The sequence below is a fragment of the Thrips palmi genome, unplaced genomic scaffold (genome assembly GCF_012932325.1).
Source record: "Thrips palmi isolate BJ-2018 unplaced genomic scaffold, TpBJ-2018v1 HiC_scaffold_10, whole genome shotgun sequence".
Lineage (NCBI taxonomy): Eukaryota > Metazoa > Arthropoda > Insecta > Thysanoptera > Thripidae > Thrips > Thrips palmi.
Genome location: NW_023144621.1, coordinates 7,876,258 through 7,896,787, shown reverse-complemented (window position 1 = coordinate 7,896,787; position 20,530 = coordinate 7,876,258). Strand labels below are relative to the sequence as shown.

General features: G+C 57.6%; 2 protein-coding genes across 3 annotated transcripts; one reads left to right on the top strand and one right to left on the bottom strand.

The window, feature by feature from the left end:
* Nucleotides 1-37: 37 nt before the first annotated feature.
* LOC117647115 (S-phase kinase-associated protein 2) lies at nt 38-3,785 on the bottom strand. 2 transcript variants are annotated; one of them, XM_034388644.1, is made up of 9 exons: nt 3,646-3,785; nt 2,979-3,066; nt 2,719-2,866; nt 2,408-2,631; nt 2,233-2,329; nt 1,956-2,136; nt 1,761-1,888; nt 1,509-1,680; nt 38-1,428 (listed from the first exon to the last, which is right to left on the bottom strand). In XM_034388644.1, exons 1-9 carry the CDS (start codon nt 3,726-3,728, stop codon nt 1,248-1,250), a joined length of 1,302 nt encoding a protein of 433 aa, XP_034244535.1. In that variant the 5' UTR covers nt 3,729-3,785; the 3' UTR covers nt 38-1,247. The 2 variants fall into 2 exon arrangements, with proteins under 2 accessions (XP_034244535.1, XP_034244545.1); XM_034388654.1 differs by lacking the exon at nt 3,646-3,785 and adding an exon at nt 3,286-3,505.
* A 13,252-nt stretch (nt 3,786-17,037) lies between these two features.
* LOC117649209 (loricrin-like) lies at nt 17,038-19,589 on the top strand. The gene is made up of 2 exons (XM_034391744.1): nt 17,038-17,084; nt 18,560-19,589. Exons 1-2 carry the CDS (start codon nt 17,067-17,069, stop codon nt 19,091-19,093), a joined length of 552 nt encoding a protein of 183 aa, XP_034247635.1. The 5' UTR covers nt 17,038-17,066; the 3' UTR covers nt 19,094-19,589.
* The last annotated feature ends 941 nt before the right edge of the window (nt 19,590-20,530 follow it).

Below are 20,530 nucleotides of genomic sequence, written 5' to 3'. Positions count from 1 at the left end.
TAATTGCATAGCCAATCAGAAGGAAAATAAGGACAAATTAACACATCAACATTTTATTATACATGGCAGTGAAAATGCCTGCAAAGAGGCTTACATATCACAATGTAATGGAGATAGTAGAGATTTGATGTAAACCCCACCATAGTGATCAATCTGCTTCTCTGTGAAGACATCATGATCACTATAGTGGTGTTTACATATGAACAGAAACAATATTCAAACAATACTTTCAGAAAAAATTCATAGCAGCGTTTGCACATGCAGCACCATCCTTAAAACTATCTCACTTGAATCTTTTGAACAACAGTTGGATACATGTTAGAAAGTGACTTGCAAACACATCAGTCCATGAGAGTGATGACAATTAAATACTGGACTGAATTAAGGCTGCAACAAACACAAAAATTAAACTGGCAAAGATCACCACGTCTATATACAGTTCATCTCACATTTCAAGCATTGCTCAGGAACAATATTCCAACTATCACTAATTTTCTTTCCTTCTTCCAATGAAAGTTGCGAAAACTTCATTATCATGCTCCGAAGTGCATCCATATGGAATGAGATCTGTTCTTAAAATCACAATAGACTGGAAAGTAATTGTGTACTCTCCATCAATAAGGCACATTGAGATTTCCTCAAGGAGGACCAGATGCACATTGTGCAAAATAATGACTAATTAAAAACTAATATCAGTCAACATTAAATGAGAAAAAAAAAAGAACAATGAAAAGAGTTTATACTCGTTTAGAGTACTAAGTTGCCATACAAACAGTACATGCAACAAAAATGACATAAAATTAAAATAATGCAAAATATTTATAATTTCTCTTTAAAGAAAAATGCTGTAATTGATGTAGAAAATGATTTGAAAACTTGATTTGTGCACAACGAGAAATCTTTGAACTAGGTTCAAAAAAGAATCAGAGGAGCAGACAACAAAGAAAGTTACAGTGCAACAACTAACAAGTACCACTCCAGTGGTAGTAATTCATACCTGCAAACTGAAAAGATATAAATAATTTCCAGATGCAGACAGGAGGTTCTTCTTGCACATTCAAGATGAACACACTTATCATTTCCCCAAGATTGTCAGCCCCTGAACTAATTCTCTAAGTCAGCCACCATTAAAGCAAAAACAAACCCAAATGCTACACTAAACTAGAAAATGAAGAAATTGGTCTTTTAAAAATAAAAACATCTGAAATAAGATGAAAATGTTTACAAAGGAATGCAAAGAGTAGCCATTAGTCTCGAACCCTCAAACCCCAAATGCTTGTTCTTCTTATGCCAACAGTGGGTCTTGCAATGCTGGAAAATTCAAATTTGTTGATCTCTATACTTGGTAAGCTGAGCACTAAATTTGGTATGTACTTCTCCAGCCCAAACAGATCCAAAAATCTTAAGGACGGTATTGTGCCAAGTTTTCTGTAGGATATAGAAAGCATTAACATCAGATCCCTTTCCGGGTAAAGGAAAGAATAAATTTAAGATCTGGCAATACTTACAGCACATTCTGAGGGCAACTGGGATTGAATATGTGATAGCAGCGACTAATGGAGAGATGTTCCAAGTTCTTAAACTGACAGAGTATATCAATGGTTGATGGTGATATATCGTTAGCATCGCTTATATCAAGCTCCATGAGCTTAGGGCAACCTCTTACAAGTTGAAAGACATCTGATGGAAAAGCTCTATTTTACACTTTGTCCACATTTAACAAACTGTTTAAAACAAAATATTTATAAAAATATACTTACGTCTATCTAAAAACTGTTGACGGCACCCACTCAAATTTAACTGACTGATATTTGGAGGTAAACAAGACATAAGGACATCAAGTGCCTCAACAGTCAAACCACTCCACCCCAAGTTTAAAGCAACCAGCCTGAAAACCCTAAAAGTTAGCAACTGGAATCTCACTGAAAAAAGGATGCATGGTTGATGACACTCACCGCCTGCAATTCGTTATAATTGTTCTCAAGCCATTTGGTGACAAGGCATACACCATGGTCATATTCAGAACTTCCAATTGAGTGTTTTGTGCAATTGCATCACATACTTCATCACTAACGACACAGTGTTCCAAGCTGAGTTTAATCAGATGCTTTGTTCTCTTCAACAAAGCTTTCAATCCTTTGAAAACAAAAAAAGAGAGCATTGTCTCAGTATACAGTTTACAAGCACTCTAAGCATGGATTCATTAATCTCCATTCAACAATAAAGACTTGCCTTGATGAGAAATGACAGCCATACTAAGGTCCAAGAATTGTAGTCTGCTGACATAATCATCTGGGAAAGTGTTGGGCTCAAAAGCAGGTTCTGGAATCTACAACAGGAAATAATGAATTAAAGAGGATCAGAGATAAATTGCTTTGCTAGAAGAAGAGAGACAAAGAACACTGACATCAGCTTGGGCTAGGCGCAAAATCCGAACACCACTTTTAATTATGTCTCCCAAGTTCCCTGGACAAAGTGTTTTGAATCCAAGATCCAAACGCGTCCACAACTCTTCATCACGAGCAATGTTACGCCATCTTCGACAAACTAAAGCACATTGCTTTAAAGTCTTTTTAGGGAGCCATCTGAAAACACTCAGCACCATTTCATCCGACAATGTTCTGAAATGATCTGGAATGAAACATACAAAACATTGTAAATAAGGAATTATTAAAGAATTAAATATGAAAGTAATACTAATGGCAACAAAGCAAGTACCTTCTCCTGTGCGACCATTGGATTTCTGTCTCCTGAACATCATGAAATTATCTCCAAATGGATCGTTGAAAGTATTGATATCTTCATTGACCCTACTCAGCAGTTTGGTTTCAGTATTGTTGTATGGACTGCGCATTGAAACCATGGTCTGCAATCAACATAAACCATCAAGTACAAACAGAGCAATAGAAAACCATAATACTCATTGATAGAAAGCTAGAAAGGTCTAGATAAGATGATCATAACAAATCTTGACTTACCTGTGAATCGCCTGCAGATAATGGCTCATCCTCATCTTCTAGCATAGCTAAACCCATCTCCATGAGCACGTCTGGTTTCATACGCTTACTATAATAATGAAAAACAAAAACAATCAATATAAGAAAATGAGACATTCATTATGTTTCTCATGGAACACCTGCAGCTTTAAAGAGTGTATAAAACCAACAGGTGGCCAAAGAGACAATAGGGTTAGATGGAATTAGATAAAACTGAAATAGACCGACGGTAGATAGTACATTACATATATTCCATAAAGATGATATGAAAATTGAGATGCAGACTTACAAACTGTCCATAAAAATTTGTGGATAGGAAGATAAAAATAAAATGTAATCTTCACAAAGTGAAAACAGGTAGGTTGGGTGAGTGCAGAAAAGGGTTGAATTTGAACTCAAAAGGGGCCAGACTCCATAATATTGACATAAAAACACACTGTACTTTAATCAGATTATCAGGCAACCAGGAAAGACCCAAATCGACAGGAGCCCCGAGAATAAATCTACGATAACTCTGAGATGAAATTATTTTGCCGCGAACACCACGTACACACATGCCGGTAGAACACACCACTTTGTACTTTACCTTCCATTAATTTCACATCTAAGTCCGAAACATGAAGATAAAACATCTCGAAGAAACACTTACCACTCAGGTTCCACCACCAGTTCTTCGCGATTTGGCAAATTTTCCTTCATTTCCGAATATTTCATGTCACACTCTCCTTTCATTTTTGGCGGACTTCAGCAGAAGAAAAAAAAGAATAACAGTACAAAACATTGGAAAGGAGCAAGAGCTACCAACGTGACAAATCTGAAAAGGTGTACTATAAAGAAACAAATGAAAACAAACCTTAAACAAAACGAGTGAATATTTGAAAAAAGTATTAAAAATACACACTTTGTGTCGCAGAGATTTGTTGTTGTTTTCCATTTAATCATTTTGTATTTAAAATTTAAAATTTCAAACGTTGGTGCTAAAAAACCTCATCAGATGATCCTACAATTAACTCGTTTATTGTATCTGGTTTAACTCGATATTTTTATTTCTTCTTTCTACCTAATATTTCACAACGCAACCTCTTGTTTCTGCCAAAGAATTCTGCCAACTATGGACCCTCGAGATAAGGCTGCAAAAAGGGCGCCAAGGGCGTGGTGCTTTGAATTGTGGCGCGCTACGGTCCTTCAGGTGCGCAGTTGAACTTGCTACGCAGCTACGCCCGTCGTGCCGGCAACCCTTCGGTCACCTGCTCCACCGTCTCGACCATGTCTCGACCTTATCGAGCTTGCTGGCGCTCTGCGTGTGTGGAATCGATTCCAATGCACTGACATGCACTACTACAGGATGCAACCGTGCTCGACCACCGTGCTGTGTCCTTTTTTCTTGCGTCTGTGGGGCGAAGGGTGGTGGGCAATTCTAATATTGAAGAATGAAGTTTTTCGGCGGGCCCGGGACGGTGGCACACAGACTGGTCGGTAAGGCGGTCATAGGTCAGTAAGTCAGGATTGTAGTGTAGTGGCTCGGCGCTCGGGGCCCTCTGGCCTTCTATCCTCTGGACCCATCCATTAGGGCCGGGGGCTGGGCAGTATTTCACGCCGTGATGTAACTCGCTTCGGTACACAAATTATAGTGGCGACCACGCGCGTGCCGTGCGTGCGTGTGCGTGTGTGATCGTGCGTGCGTGGACGAGAGCGTCCTGCAGTAACGCAGAGTGGCACGGCCCTGGGTTCCAGGAGTGATCTCTGCCGGATCTCCGCGTGTCGCGGCCGCTGCAGCCTGATTCTGAATCTGTGTCTCCCGCGCACTTGGACGTCACGAGTGAGGGTGCGAGGGAGAAAGAGCAACGAAGCACTCTTGAGAATCAGACTTTTGGGTCGCCTGTATCGGCGAATGTCGCACTGCCTGGGCCGGGGTCGAGCTAGCGCGGCCACAGCGCGGCCGCTGCTCCGTGGCGCGGCCACAGCGCGGCTCGCTGCCGGGCATTTCGGGGCGGCGCCGAGTGTAGCCGAGTGTAGCCGAGTGTAGCTCGTGACGGCGCGTCACTACAAAGTCCGATCCACATAACGACTGGTACCGGTTTAGATGTATTGGGCAACAAGCGGCGCAGCTGGACGTCCTGTCGTGTCGCTGCAGGCACTTTACCTTTACCTCGCCGAGGCTTGATCTAGTAGTGCCCGTGCGCGCCGCGCGTGTGCGTTGGTGTGTGGGCGCTGTGCCACTTGCGGCGCGGCCGGGGGCCGTCCAAAACCCCGGCGGACCTCTTCGATCCGCCCTCCGCCCCCACTCCGAGAAAGCGGTCGGTCGGTCGGGTCCCTTAGAGGGTCCCTTAAAGGGTCCCTTAAAGGTCCCTTAAAGGGTCCCTTAAAGGGTCCCTTAAAGGGTCCCTTAAAGGGTCCCTTAAAGGGTCCCTTAAAGGGTCCTTTGCTGCCTTCATTGCCACTAAGGACGTGTCCAGCGTGTCAACGAGGCCCTTGATCACGTCGGCAGCACTGCCCATGCGCTGCCGACCGGCAGTGCTCCGTCGCCTTCTCTTTCTCTCTCTGTCGCGGGGCGTTCCGGAAAAGTGCGACAGAGACTGAACGACGAGACCACTACTCAGCCGCAGTCAGTTTCACTACCGACTCCACGGTGAAGACGACGACTGCCCATAATTTCCGGCCGGGCCGCGAACTCTGCGGCCGGTGTCGGTGCGCGGGGCCATGACGCGGAGCCACATCGCCTCCCGGCGCCACGCCCCGCCACGCCGCGGCCTGTGCAGCGAGGGTCCGTCCATCTAGGCCCGGTTCACGCCACGCCACTACTTGTGCGCCAGGACAGCCGGGACCGCCGTGCCCCATGACGGCCCCCGGGACCGCTCCTGCATGGCCCCTGCCAGCAGGCTCATTCCGAACAGTGCTGCGTCTCTCTCGCACCCTAGCAGACAGCGAGAGAGCGACGAAGGCCCTGTCCGGAGCCAGCCTGCAGATGGCCGCGTGGCCGGCCAGCACCGCCTCGGCAAAGCCCAGGCAAAGCCCAGGCAAAGCCCAGGCAAAGCCCGTGCTCGGCGGTGGAACCGGGTGGAACGACAACAAATGTCAAAAGTGCACCGCAGCCGAGTGCAGTGCCGCAGCCGCAGTGCACTGGGTGAGCGTGCGGCGCCGAGCTTCGGTCCCAACGACAGGCAGTCGCTGTTCCCGCCGGCGGACGCCGGACGCACGGGACGCGGACTGCGGCGTGCGGCGCGCGCTGCCACACGAGCCTAGCGCCTGACGAGCCAGGGTAGGCAGCCGCCACGCAGCGGTGCGTTGGGTGTGCCTACCCGCCGGGCGGTAGCGCACAGCGACGGCGCTGCGGCAGTCTGACTCCGAGACTCGGTTTCGTCGCTGTCTTTCTCTCGCACCTCGAGCAGAGGTACGAGAGAAAGACAGAGTAACGAAAACGAGTCTCGGAATCAGTCTGCAGGTGTGACAAGGAGAGACTCCTGCAGAAGGCGCATTTGTGCAACGACGGGGTGGCGTGGCGACGAGCAGCAAGCTGTTTCCGAGCCGTCGCCCTGTCTCTCTCGCACCCATACGGGGCGCTCCATGAGTGCGAGTGAGAGCGGCACAGGCCTCCCGCTCAGAGTGAGTCTGCAGTGACGAGAGCGGCGCTCATCAGGACTCACCGCACAGTGCGGCACGGCGATGCGGCACGGCGATGCGGCACGGCGATGCGGCAGGCACGGCATGGCGCACAGGCTCGGCGCGGCCGCCTGCTGCTCGGCTGGGCTGGAGTCTCGGCCTGGCGGCGGCCTGGCCGGCCGGTCGGTCGGTTCGGGTCGTCGTGCGCTTGCTCCTCGGGCCGCCATGCTTGGCCGTGCCGTGCCGCTCGGTGCTTTACGTAATTCGAGTTGAATATTGAATAACCGAGCCATAGCTGGCCATGTGTAGCTGTAGCTACCCCGAGGCCCGCGCCGCGCGGAAAGGCAAAATCAAGGCTGCGCCTTTTCACGGCGGTGATGTCCTGTTCGCGGAGAGGGAAGTCCGAGGCCCTCCTGCCGGTGGCGGCCGGTGGGTTCCGGCCGGACAGCGCGTCGCCGCTCTCTCTTGGGCGCTTCGTCGGGATGCGAGAGAGACAGAGCGACAGAATCAGACTGCAGTCCGAGGCCCAGCCGAGGGGCTTATTGGCGGCGTAAAATAGAAATGATATACTTCCCACGGCGTTGCGGCCCGGCACGCCTCCGCGCCTCCACGGCAGGCCGACGGCGGCCGGGCATCGACGCCGCCCTTAAGTGTGAGTTCTCGGAGAGCCTCGCCGTAAAAAAGGCAGTAAACTATTTAGCTCGGTGTTACGTGGCGTACAGTGGAAACACTACTTGGCGTGGACGAGGACGACGAAGATGTGCAAGAGGTCAGGACGGGCTTCTGGACGGCAACGGCACGCCGCGGCAGGTGCAGCCTGGTGCAGCCCCGCGTCCCTATTCACACTCGCGACCCGCGCGCCGCGAGCGCCGGCCGCCCAGGTGCGGATCCAGGGTCCAGGGGCGGATCAGGCGGACCAGGCACCTCATTATCCTGGCTGAGGACAGATTGCCCCTCCCCTGAAATCTGCACCTGCCGGGTTGATGCCACGGTAAGCAAACTGTGCGAACGGAACTAGAGCGTGGTCACTGCGGCCAACAAGTGTGCCTTGGCCTTCGCCGAGACGGTCACGTCCAGGCCCGCAGAGCGTCCTGCCGGAGTGCGTCGAGCGCCCCGTGGGGCGTCCCGTGGGGGTGCGAGAAAGGCAGCGGGTGGCGCCGGGCGCCATCGGCAGTGAGAGGTCACGGTGCGCTGCCCGTCCTGCCCGTCCTGCTCGTCGTCGCGGTGGTCTCGGTGGTCCCGGTCCGAGGACTCTGGCCGTTGGCGGCGGGTTGACCGGTGGCGGTTGCCGCGGTTGCCTCACGGTAGGGCCGAGCGAGCCTCGCCGCGCCGCCGAGCAGTCAACTCACCTCTCGCCTTGCGAAAGAGCCGCATCAGAACCCTGCGCCGCGGAGGGGAGGGGAGGGGCGGGGCTCGGCGCGGTGTGGCACACGGGTTGCTTCACTACACAAAACGAGGAAACTCCCGTGAAGTCTCGGCCAACCACGAGCAAAACGCGTCGCGCGTTTTCGGCGGCCTGCCCGGCCCACCCAGCCCGGCTCGCCCGTCTCCGCACCCAAAGGAAGAGCCCTGCGCGGTAACCATGGAAACCGCGGCTTCCCCCTGGCGGGTAGGCAGCCACGGCAGCCAGGCGGCGGGACGGGGCTGACGGGGCTGACGGGGCGACCCCCGCGGTGGTGCGGCGCGGTTGCCTTCCCTCTTTCTCCAGGCGGCCGAGCTGGCCGGGCTGGCAGGGCTGCAAGTATGTATATTACATGGCTGTGTTCGCAGTGCGAGCGAGTGCGAGTGTGACCCCCTTCCCTCTGGCTGCCTCTGGCTTGTATTGCCTTTGCCTCCCCTTCCTCGGACCTCGGGCCACTTTTCCTCCCAGTCGAATAGGTCACAGAGCCGATCTGACCGCCCGGCGCGCCGCGCTGTACGCCAGACCCGTGCACCGGCAGGGCCGACAGGCTGAATCCGAACAGCGCTTTCGTCGCTCTGTCTCTCTCGCATCCCCGCCAAACACCCCGTGACACTGTGAGAGACAACTGCGGAAAGTTCCGTTAAATTTAACACAGTCTATTATTAATTAATCATAAGAATTTAAAAAAAATATTGGCCAACCCCCTTTTTTAAAAATTCTAATTTGTAAACTAGATTTTAAAAACGGGGGTTCAAAGGGAGTTTATTTGGAATCAGAAAACAGTTTTTTCGTCGCTATGTCTCTCTCTAGGACTCATGGGTCGCTGAGTACGGCCGCGGGACAGACGAGACGAAGCCCCGTTTGGAACGAGACAGTCTGCAGCACCTGCCGCATGGCGCCGCACGGTGGAGGGGAGGGCCGTGCGCGGCGTGCGCAGTGCGCGGCGAGGCGTGGGGTGTCAATCCACGCGGACCAATGCGCCAATCAGCCATTGTGGAGGTATTGACTCGCCGCCTTGATTAGCCTGACATTTCTTGTTTCCAGTGTCGTAATTGGGTCAGACGCGTTGCAGGGTGAAACAATGTCCGAGAACAGTGTCGGCAGTATAACACTGGACACTCACACACACGGACAAACACACCACACACACACACACACACACACACACACACACACACACACGTGCGCTGACGTGAGAGTAGGCCGATGCGCGCGTGCACACAAACACACACACACACACACACACACACACAACGGGCCCGAACGTGATACACAAAAAGACATTCATCCTCTCCAATCCCCGAAACAAGCCGCGGAGGATCCGTCGACATCGAACGACGGCGCGGCCACGGCGCGCGGCCAGGAGGGCGAAGGGGGTTTCCAAGGCGTCCAGGCAGTCAGTCCCAAGGACGCGTCGGGACGCGGCGACGGCTGGGCCGGGCTGGGCACCGCAGCGGGCCGATTCCGAACAGCCTGCTTTCGTCACTGTGTCTCACTCGCACCCTGAAGGAGCGCACCACGAGTGCGAGAGAGACAGATGAGCGACGATGCCCGTTCGGAGTCAGCCAGCTTAGGCGGGTGATGGAGAAGGTGATGAGAATTGAGGGGAGGCTGAAGAAAGCGGCCGGCCTTCGAGCTTTGTGGGCTTTGTGGCCGCGTGGGCCTTGTGCTTATCGCACCGCACACAGCGGCGTGATTTCACCGAGCAATACACACACACACAAACTCATAAAAAACAAACAATTACTCCAACGAGTTAGTCTTGGTGGATCAGAAAGCGAGTGTAGCAAAAAATGGATTCGGCGTGATTGAAGGTCGGATGCGCTGGCCAAAGAAGGTGCTCGGCGCCCACTTTGAGTCGTGTTCTCGTTGTTGACTCTGAAACGCGTTCCGGTCGCTCTTAGCGATGCTCTTAGCACCTGCTCCTCCCGGAAGAGCATACGCCGCGGTCGACCTGCCGCCGCCGAGGTGACCGTCGAGGTGGCCGTCAAGGTGGCCTTCAAGGTGGCCGTCAAGGAGGTCGTCAAGGTGGCCGTCAAGGTGGCCGTCAAGGCGGCCGTCAAGGAGGCCGTCAAGGTGGCCGTCAAGGTGGCCGTCAAGGCGGCCGTCAAGGTTGCCGTCCCACCAATATCAAATTCTGAGGGAAAACAAAAAAAAAAAACTATCCATGTTTGTTAAGTTGAGAAAGTTCTTATCAATTCAGTGGCAGAAAGAGCCCTTTTCGCAAGAACTAGCGTCTGGGTCGCACGTTGCCGCAGTGCGGTGTGCAAAATAATGAGGGCGACTCGGCGCCCTTGACTCGGCGAGCACCTCTTGGCGCGCCTCGCCACGCTTCGCCCACTGCATGTGCTGCTCCAGGACACTCCAGCAGGACGCCCCAGGCCGCAGGCACGCCGCCGTGGGCATGCCGTAGGCACGCCGCAGGCAGCTCCAGACGGCCATGACCTCCTCCGTGCGCACCGCGTCTTGCAAGAGGTTCCGTCTCGGATCTGAAAGGCGGACCCGTAATCCCCACGGCCTACAGGAAGTGCATGTGGAAGTTCGAGAGCACCCGTCATGCCGTCAGTGTCAACAGTGGTGCGCCCCTCTTGGCACCAATCACACCTCGCGGGGGCCGTCGCAAACAAGGCTGCAGCAGGAGAAGAAGTGTCACGTGACGTTGGTGGCCGTCGGACCTGGCCGCCCGCCCGCTCCCCGCGCCACGCAATGCAGTGCAACGGCCACGACCAGCGGGCACTTCGAAATGGCGACGGAAAAAAGGGGTGTCCTTCGGCGAGCATCATCGTCTTGCAAGCACTGGCAGGGGGCGGGACTGCCTGGGCACTGCCAATGCCTGGCACTGCGCGAAGACGCCAAGCCGCTCAGCGACAGCCAGCACGCCCATCACGGCCTGCTCCACGGGCCAGCGAGCAGGCCGGCTCTTTCTCTCTCGCACCCCTGCAAGACCCCCCACCAGTGCAAGAGAGACAGAGAGACGATAGCCCTTGGGAGGCAGCCTACCGGAGGGCCGTCCGTCGGCCCGACGCTTTGGACTCATGTGGGCTAGTCTTGGTACTCGACGTCCACGGCGGGTTGTTGTTGCCGCCGCCATGCCGCCCCTGACCGGCTGCCGGCTCCCTGACCCACTGCCCGGCCCCAAGCGCAGCGCCCCGAGCCCGGACAAGCGGCAGGCAGGCGGAGCAGGCCAGGCAGGACGGCCGCAAATTGATATTCCAAGCGGCGCGCCGAACGATGATAAAATGATACGGAACAAGGTTGGGAGGAAGAGGCACCTCTTCAGCCAGCAGCAGCATCCTCCGGGATATTGATCGCCGCGTCCTTGGCTGCATGAAGTAGTGGGTGAAGCAGGACAGCCGCCGCCTCGGCAGCTTGAAGTAGTGGGTGAAGCAGGACGGCCGCCCTCGGCGCAGAAAAACGTCGGCGAGGCGAAAATCCGGCGTCGGCCGGCCGGCCGGTCGCACAGTGACATTTGCAAGCGGCGCGTTGCAGCCCGTCACGGCGTCACGGCGTCCCGGCGGACTCATCCTGTCAGCCGGGACGGCACCGACGGCACCGACGGCACCGGGACGCGACGGACGCGACGAGTTGCACAACCAGCCTCTCATCCCGTGCCCCTGCCGCCCTGCTCACGCTGCAGTGGGTATTGCTAATTAACCGGGCCGTGAGGTAAACGCCAATCCGCCCAGCCGGCCTGTTTTTACCTCGTCTTCGTTGCTGCGCTGGTTAAACTCGCCCTTGATGATGTTGGCGATTGGATAACGGCAAGGGACGGGCGGAGGGGAGGTGCGGAAACTGTTGCCACACTGCCATCGCACACATACGACAAATGCGGCCGCTCGCCTCTCATCCTCTTTATACTTTCTCTGTCGAGGCTGAACGGGCAGGCAGCTGCTGCAGGCCAGCAGCGCGAGCAGGCTGCCTTTGAGTCGTCGTTCGTCGCTCGGGCTGAGGGGCCATCGAGATGGGCCCAGTTGGGTCACCCGCCGGTCGGTCTGTGCAGCCGCCTCATTCTCAAGGGTCGTTTCATCGCTGTCTCTCTCGCTCCCCCGCAATACGCCCCACGAGGGTGATAGAGACAGAGCGACGAAACGATCGTGGGGTGGTGTCGGGTGTCGCACCGCTTGCTGACGAGATGGTTCGTTACCGTTTCAGCGAGGTGGCAAACGAAACGACCCTGCTGCCGTCAATACTCCTCACGCAAGCGCACTCCTCACGCCTCAACTAAGCCCGCGCCGCAGGCCGATGTTGAACAGTGCTCTCGTCGCTGTCTCTCTCCATGGGGCGTCTCGGATGGGTGCGATACAGACCGAGCGACAACCAGTCTGCTGAGAGGCTCTGCGTCGCTCTGCGTACGGCGAGGCGGCGACGCGACTGCCGATAGTGCCCGCGCGAGCGCCGAGCGGTCCCAAGAGCGGTTCCCGACACGCCGAACACGCACACAACCACCTCCCCGGCGCCTGCTGCCTGCCTGCTTCAATCAGAAGACAAGCAGGCTTGATCGTAACTGAGACTCGTCTTGACGCCACACCACACTACCACGCTGCGCGACCCGACTGGTTTCACTTTCCTTCGCCGCATCTCAAATCAAAAGGTCCCGTGGCAGGGACACTGTGAAGCAGTGCCTCTGCCACCTCACGCGTGTGCGAGCATGCGTGTGTGCGTGTGTGCGTGCACTCGCGTGTTTGGTGAATAAACATGCGGGTGACAAACGCACACATGGTTTACAGCTTCCTTGAGTGTGTGCTGGCCGCCAATATTTGCTCGGCGAGGCTAGTGGCTTGCCATGCGATTCGCGCTGTTTCAATATCTCGAACACGTTCAGATTTTTAGCAGATGATACCTTTACTTTAAAAGATACCTTGAAACTACAAGACTCATAAAGGTGTCAGTTAGCTTTTACTCTCGTTTGATCGACAAAGAAGGGCGCGCATAGCGTCGTTTTCCTTTGGGGCACCAAAAGAATTGACAGTCGGAATGAAAACAGACGTGTCCTCCCAGACGGAACCACGACTCCTTTCTCTCCGCATGGAAGCTGCAGCAGCCATCGTCATTTCTCTGCGACTCGCGTGCTTGCCTCACGCAATAACTGTTTTTCTGTCGATTCCCGCCCGTTTTCCGGCACATCGTTATTCGCAGTGCACACGCCGTTATTCGCAGCACACTCTTCGCAGCGCCCCCTTTGTTTCCTGGCGTGATGGAGCGGGGCGAGGCGGGGCGAGGCGGGGCGAGGCGGGGTGGGGCGGTGTGGCGTGGCGCCGGGGGCCTGCGGTCTGACAAAACGCTGACTTGTTTACAGCCCGGAGCCCCCGCAGTCCCGTAGTCCTTTCTCCAGCATTCGGTAATTCGGAAACGAAACGAAACGGGTTCCAGGGGGTCGAGCGGCTGGAGTCTGCTCCGTGCTGCTTCAGGCTGCCATGCCGTCGTGACCCCCGCCGTCCGCGCCGCTCGGCACGTTGGCACACACGCCGCGCTGGGTCACCGAGTCTTGGTGCTCGCCGTGTCGGCCGTGTCGGCCGTTTTGGCCGTTTTGGCTGTGTTCGCGTCCCCGCCGTGCCGGCCGCGGTCCGCGCTTCACAATGGCCCGCCAATGGCGGCCGCGCGGCTTCGGGCTGGTCCCGAACAGCGCTATAGCTCTGTCTCTCTCGCGCCCCACGGGACGCGACGGCCCACCGTGAGTGCGAGCGAGACAGTGCGACAGCCTGCCGGACGACGCCGTGCTTTACGACGGCGTTCTTGACCGGCCAACAAAGAAGTGTTTCTCGGCGCGCCACTTCGCCACTTTGCGAGGGTCGTGCATGTGTGACGTAACACGCTCGGGGGGTGGCCGCTCCGTAGACGCTCCGTCGACGCTCCGTCTCCGTCGCACCCGCGGCTCGGCCCGCAGGGGTGTGAGAGAGACAGGACGCAGCTTGGAATTAGTCTACTGCAGGCTGCAGGGCTCGGCCTCTCGGGCGTAACCAATCACCGTTTCCAAACTGATCCTGTCTCCGATTTCCGATAAAGCAAAGTCGGGATGGTCGTGCGCGGCGTGGCCTGGTGTGGATGATGGGGAGGGGAGGGGATGTTGCATAAGGCCGCTTGACCGCCGCGCTGCGCTGCGCCCACGCACGCTGCACCGATGCGTCCGCTCCGTCCGCTCGCCGCGGCTCGCCGCCCCCTGCCTTTCCCGCCGATCGCGATACAAAGCGGGGCGAGGCGCGAGGCGGCGCGACCCGGCCGGGCTGGGCAGCATGCGGCAGCATGCGGCAGCAGAAGGCACGCTCCTAGCGGACTCATTTCGAACAGTGCCGCGCCGCGCGCGCAAGAGACAGAGTGCCAGTCTGCTGGGAACAAACGAGGCGACTCTGGGAGACTGCAACGCTGGAGGCAGGCCTAGGCAGGCAGGCAGGCCGGGGGCGCGTCGCGTCCCCGGCGCGAGAGCAAGCCGACCAAGGGAATCTGCTGGGGAAACTATGCAATGGTGTGACCGCGTGGGTAAAGCGGACCCTTCTGAACCGTGGACTTCCGGGCTCGCATCCCGAAATTGAAAAACCGCAAAAGTTGACACCTGTCGAATCCGAGAAACAAGGCGAGTCTCTGGCACGCCGTGGACGGCACTGTCTGTCTGGCTTCCTTTTCAGTTCTATTCCTTCCGATCCTGAAGGTGGCCGCTGCCTGGCCTGTCGCGGCGCCGGGCTAGACCGGGTAGACCGGGCGGAGTGGCGCTGACGGCTGTTTTTGGGACGAACTGAGGCAACCCGTCTCGACCCCAGCCTGCCCCAGTACCGCGGGCCAGGCGCCTGCGTGACCCCACACTAGGGAGGCAGAGAGAGGAAAAAAGAAAAGAGAGAGACGGCGTGGAGAGTCTCACCTGGCGTGGCGCCGCGTACAGCCGCCATGGCGAGATGACGGCGACTCGAATAGTGGCCATCAAATTGATTGCTACTGGTAGACGTGCCGCGCGGCACCGTGGCGGCGTGGCGGCACTGCAGGGGGTCCAGTGGGGAGGGGGAGGGGTGCTCGTCTCGTCCAGGCCTCGCAATACGTTCCAATTGGTCTCTGCGCGCGGTTTCGGCGCCGCCGCCCCGCCGCCTCGCCGCCTGCCCTCTGGGGTGCAAGACTGCAGGGGCCAAGGAGGGGTCGCTGGAGGCGGGGCAGACCAGCCACGGGCAGGGTGGGGTGGGGTGGGGAGTTTGAACCGCGGCCACCGCCAAATTTTCCATCTCACGCACGTCGTTTTCGTGTGGAGGCTCTTGATTTGCGGGCGTGCCAGGCTGCCCCGCCAAGATCAAGACGGTGCACGTTGCGAGAGGTCATTTGAAAGCCACGAGCACGCCAATTGGGGAAAGACTGCTCACATTCATTGTACAAAAGCAGGCTAAATGTGAGTCAAATCAAGTGGAATTCATACCCATACCGGCACAATCATTGTACATAAAATCGTCCAGTGGGTCACTCCTTGGGCGGAGAGGCAGCGAGGCAGAGAAACAACCAGTTTGTTTGGTTGGGCTTTTGTTGTCCGGGACTGGTCTCCGGTGTGAGCAGTGAGCATGTCACGCCATCGGCGTGCCGGGCCATGCCGGGCCATGCCGGGCCGTGCCGGGCTCCCCAAAGCCCCTCGTCCCGGCGGCCAAACAGCCTCGGCCTCCACTCATCCTCGTCCACACCTCGAGAAAGTCAGCCCGTTAATGTGTAAGTGGCATCCAATCCGCCGGGGAAGGCGAGAGGAAAGGAGGAGGCACAGGGCCTTACGGGGCGGCAGCCATAACGCCGCAGCCGGGCGGGCCTGCACCTTGTCGCCAACGAAAACGAAGACGGAAGGAAATCCCCGGGGCTTGCATTGCCGGCTTAGCACTGCAGTGCCAATCGGCGCGGCGTGGCACGGCGAGGCGTGGCGAGGCGCGGCGCTCGAACTGGGTGACGCGACGCGACGCGTGCTGTTGGCACACGGCACGCGTCATGGCCCACCGACAATGGCACGCCACCGCGCACGCCACCACCAACAGCGAGACAATTAAATCGAGGAGATTGAAACAAGTTCAGCGAAACCAACGAGCACTGGACGCACCAAAGACTTATTGAGACACTGCAAGGTGTGGGAGGCGGCTAACGTAAGGTAGCTCCGGACCCTAGTCTCGTCTCTGATTGGTCGGAACCTTTCTTTAACGGGAGCGAGCCTTGTGCCAGTCGCCTTCGGTAAGACTCCGCCTGGCTTTGGATAGAAAAAGAACAGCCGGCTAGTATCTTTTTTTTTCGTTTCTTCGCCGAAGGGTTTGACCGGACGGCGGCGGCAAGTCTCGAACGCGAACGTGAACGCGCGCTCAAATGTCATCCACTCGACCGGGCTCCGCGCGCCGTGCTCCGCCGTGCTCCGCCGTGCTGCCCTGGGTGATGGCGCCGGGCACCAGGAAGACGCGACGGCGCAACGCCACCGCTGCTTTCCCGGCCGTCGTTCCCACACGCGGTGACGAAGGCGCTTCGGTCGCTTCGGCCGCCGCGCCATGCCGGAAGGCGCTGTTTTTGTGCGTGGTGGCGGCCGGCTTCAGGTGCCTTGGCCCGCTTGGCCGCCTGCGGAGTGGACTGGCCCGCCGCGCGGCCCTGCCTGGCGGCGCGGCCTACCCCGACTTCCACGACTTCCACGTCCACGGCCTTCGGCGCGGACGCCCCGTGTGGAGGTGCGGACCAAGGTGCGGACGCCCTCGCCACGCCAGCGCATAGCTAATGTCAGCGCGGTCGCCTCTTGCCCCAGCTCCTCCTCCAGGCCCTGCACCAGCTGGCCAGCCGGCGCGATGCTGCAGATGCTGCGCGCTGCGCACCCCCCTCCGGGTCCTCGGAGTCCTCGGACGGGCCGGCGCGGGCGGCGCGGCGCGGGAGCGCTCTCTCCAGGATGTAAGCGGCTTGTACCGCACGCCGGCCCCCACCCCCACCCCACCCCATCCCCACCCCCAGGGCCGCCTGACGTCAGCCCCTCCCCGGCGGCTGGGCCGTGGACCCGCGGCCAGCCAGCGCCGGCTGTATATATACTGATGTTAGCGAGGAAGAAGCCAGTGTCCGTCGGGCTCCCGTCCTTCCTACTCCAAACACTCGCCATGAAGACTTTCACAGTGGTAAGTCTGTGAGTGCTGCAAGCCAGCAAGCAAGCAAGCCAGCAAGTCACCCAGCAAGCCCTCGCCGCCACTGGATTTACGTCCACAGCCTCTTGGATACCATTGTGCTGCCCGGGGTGCCCGGCCTGCCCGGCCCTGGACTGTGACTGTGATTTTGTTTGTGCATCCCGAGACCCGCGACCTGTGACGTGCGACCCACTACCCGCGACCCGCCGCGTCGGTCTTTTTTGTGACTAATGCAGGACGTTGAGCCTCGCGGCTCAAACTTTAATCGCCGGCAGGACTCAAATCTACTTTTGTGTGAATTTTGAACAAAATTGTCTGAAACTGCCTGTTTTACTTAGATGAGACAGAAGAAGCGTCCTCGACTGATCTGGAAGCCATTGTTTGTGCTGTTAAATTTGCCTTAAAGTCGTGCATTGTAGTGCAGTTGATTGCGTGTAGAGCTCCTTCAATCGGTTCGAATCGTCTGACAACGCGCGTCCCGACTCAGCGCCTCTCATTGGCAATTAGTTTGTGAATCATCCAGCGATACCTCTTCGCGTGGAGAGCGGTCGCGAGACAACGGGCAAGGCGTGCGGGCTTAGAATGGATTTAGAAAGACGAGGGTACAGGTCTGCCCTCCGGTTCTCCGATGCTGTCCAACGCGAGAGCGAGACAGAGACGCGCGCACCGAGAGGCGGGCGGACATCTGTTTTCGATCGTATCGAATCGAGTCATCGAATCGAGGCTCGCTGTCGGGCGATCGACTGCCCTGCGCTGCCGGCCCTGCTGCCCCGCGCGCTGCGGCGCAGGCTTACGTAAATGCCTCGCGGCCCTGCAGCGCCCGGCACTGCAGTTGCAGCGCCTAGCAGCGCCTTGCAGCGCCCTGCCGCCGCGGCACTTACGACCCGCGGCTCGCCGTTCATTGACGTGATTGTTTTCCCGGATAGTGTGGGTGGGTACGGCCCTCAGCGCGGCCCTCGGCGCGGCCCTCGGCGCGGCCGGCCGGGGTGGGATAGCCGTGACGCAACTTCCGCGATCGTAGCGCCGCGGTGCCGTTCCCACGATGTGCCGGGTGCCGGCAAGGGCTGTCCAGTGCTGGTGCTTTTCGGTCTGGGCAACTCGGCAACGCTGGGCGAGCCAAAGGCGTAAGGCACTAGGCACGGTCCTTTCTTGCTGCCTTTCCAAAGGAAAGCACCCGCCCCCCGCGTGCGTGACCCCTGGCAGGGCCTGGCCCAGCTCTTCCGCGGCCGGCTGCCGGCTGCCTGGCCTTGCGTAACGTTGGATGACCGCGTCCGGGGTCGGCGCGGTCGGCGCGGTCGGCGCCCAGCTCGCCCAGCTGATGCAGGCAGGCTCGGTACCCCCGCAGCGTGCTGGCCCGGTCCGTAGTAACGCGTCGGGCCGCGGCTCCGTGACGACGCAGTAGCCGCGGGATGCTACCTTGTGTGAGCTTTTTGTCACTGCGCGTCCTAACCATCTTTCTGTTGTTGCAGTGCTTGCTCGCCGTGGTGGTGGCGGTGCAAGCTGAGGCCCCCGGCGGCTACAGCTACAGCAGGCCAAGCGGCGGCTACTCCGGCGGCGGTGGCGGCGGCTACTCTGGTGGCGGCGGCTACTCCGGTGGCGGTGGCGGCGGCGGCTACGTGCCCGTCCCCGTCGGCCCCTCCTCCAACGAGGGCCAGAACGTTGACCAGCAGCTGCTGGGCCAGATCCGCCAGATCATCCTGCAGCACGAGAGCCAGTCCTCCGGCGGCGGTGGCGGCGGCGGCTACTCCAGCGGTGGCGGCGGTGGCTACTCCTCCGGCCCGTCCTCCAGCTACGGCGTTCCCTCAAGCAGCTACGGCGCCCCCGGCGGTGGCTACTCCAGCCGCGTCGTCGGTGTTGACCTCGAGGGAGTGCAGCCCGCCATCCAGGTCGCCCAGTACGAGCAGTCCTCCGGCGGCGGCGGCGGCGGCTACTCCAGCGGCCCCTCCTCCAGCTACGGCGCCCCCGCCCGCTCTCCCAGCTCATCGTACGGCGCCCCCTTCTAAGGAGTCAGTCGCACGCGCCCCCGCCCGCCCCTTAACGCCCCCAATTCCACCCACCGACCCCCTCGAAGACGCCACCGGCGCTCACGCACTCGCCACGGGTACGGCAGCAGCGAGCGCGGGGCGGCGGCGCGCGTCTCGAGCGCAGTCCGGGGGCGGGCACCCCATCACCACCCTCACCACCACGGTGATCACCACCATCACCATCGCAGCAGCACGCTCGCAAGTCAAGCGGTCCAGGGGAGGACCAGGAAGGATTGTACATAGTCACTTCACCTCATCTCATCACATCCCCTCCGCCTCGTCGGTCGGCGCCCGTGCCACCTTCCCTGACTCGCGCGCGGGGCCGAGACACTCACCGCGACCACGACCATCGCGACCACGAGGAGCAAGCACTTCATGTCATCACCCATCATCGATGTGTCGAGAGTTTTCGTACGTGTAAATAGTACAACCATCTTTTTTATATAAAATAAAAAATACATGAGCCACCGTTAAACCCCTGTCTTCTCGAAAATGAGGCGCTTGCGTCGCACCCTTGACACGCCAAGCGTTGCCTCAAAACTGAAAAAAAACCACTCCCACTACGGCGGGCTAGCGCTACTTACAAAGGAGGCGCGACTCAAGGCGCCACGGCGGCTCTTTGCTAACCCGTGCCATTGGCAGTCTGGCTGGCCTGGCCGCCCTGGCCGCCCTGGCCGCCTGGCCGCACTGGCACGGCCGCAAACTCGGGCCAGATGACGGCCAGACAATCCGAGAGGTCCTCGGACACACGGCCAATGGGGCTGCACCGCGGGCAGCAGGGGCGGTGTTGAAACGCGGCTTATTTGGAAACACGCCGCGGGGAGGGGCGGGGGACCGCGGAGCTGGCACAAGCTTCCATAGGCCGTCTCGGGCTTATGCAGAGTCACCACCTACATCCTCGGGGTCAAAAGTCAGAGGGTCATTTGAGGGGGAGGGGCGACGGCATGTTTCCTCACCACTCAGCAGATGTTGCCTCGAAAGGTTTCCTGGTTCGGTGAACACGTTTGCGAGTCGGACCTGCACGGCCGGCGCGGCGTCGCGGCGTCGGCGTTGCAAATCCCGGCGGCTGGACGCTGGACACCCCGGGGGTCGCCGTCGACCGGGCAGTGAAGACATCCTGACGACATCAGATGAGTAGCCGCTGGTTTGCTTTGGTACACATACGTATCTCGAGACAAACCCATAGGCGAAAATGAACCCACAAAAAAAGGATTAACGACAGTACGAATTTTTCTGAACATTTGAGATCACTGAAAGAAAAGCAAAACCCCACAACCAAAACAGGAAGAAAAAACAGCAATGAAAGGTAGAGTGCTGACCAAAGACTCAAAACTCAAACTCATTCCAGCTTGAAATCTAACCATCACTCTTAAAACCTAGTAAAACCGAACAAAGCCAATGAATTCGAGCATCTCA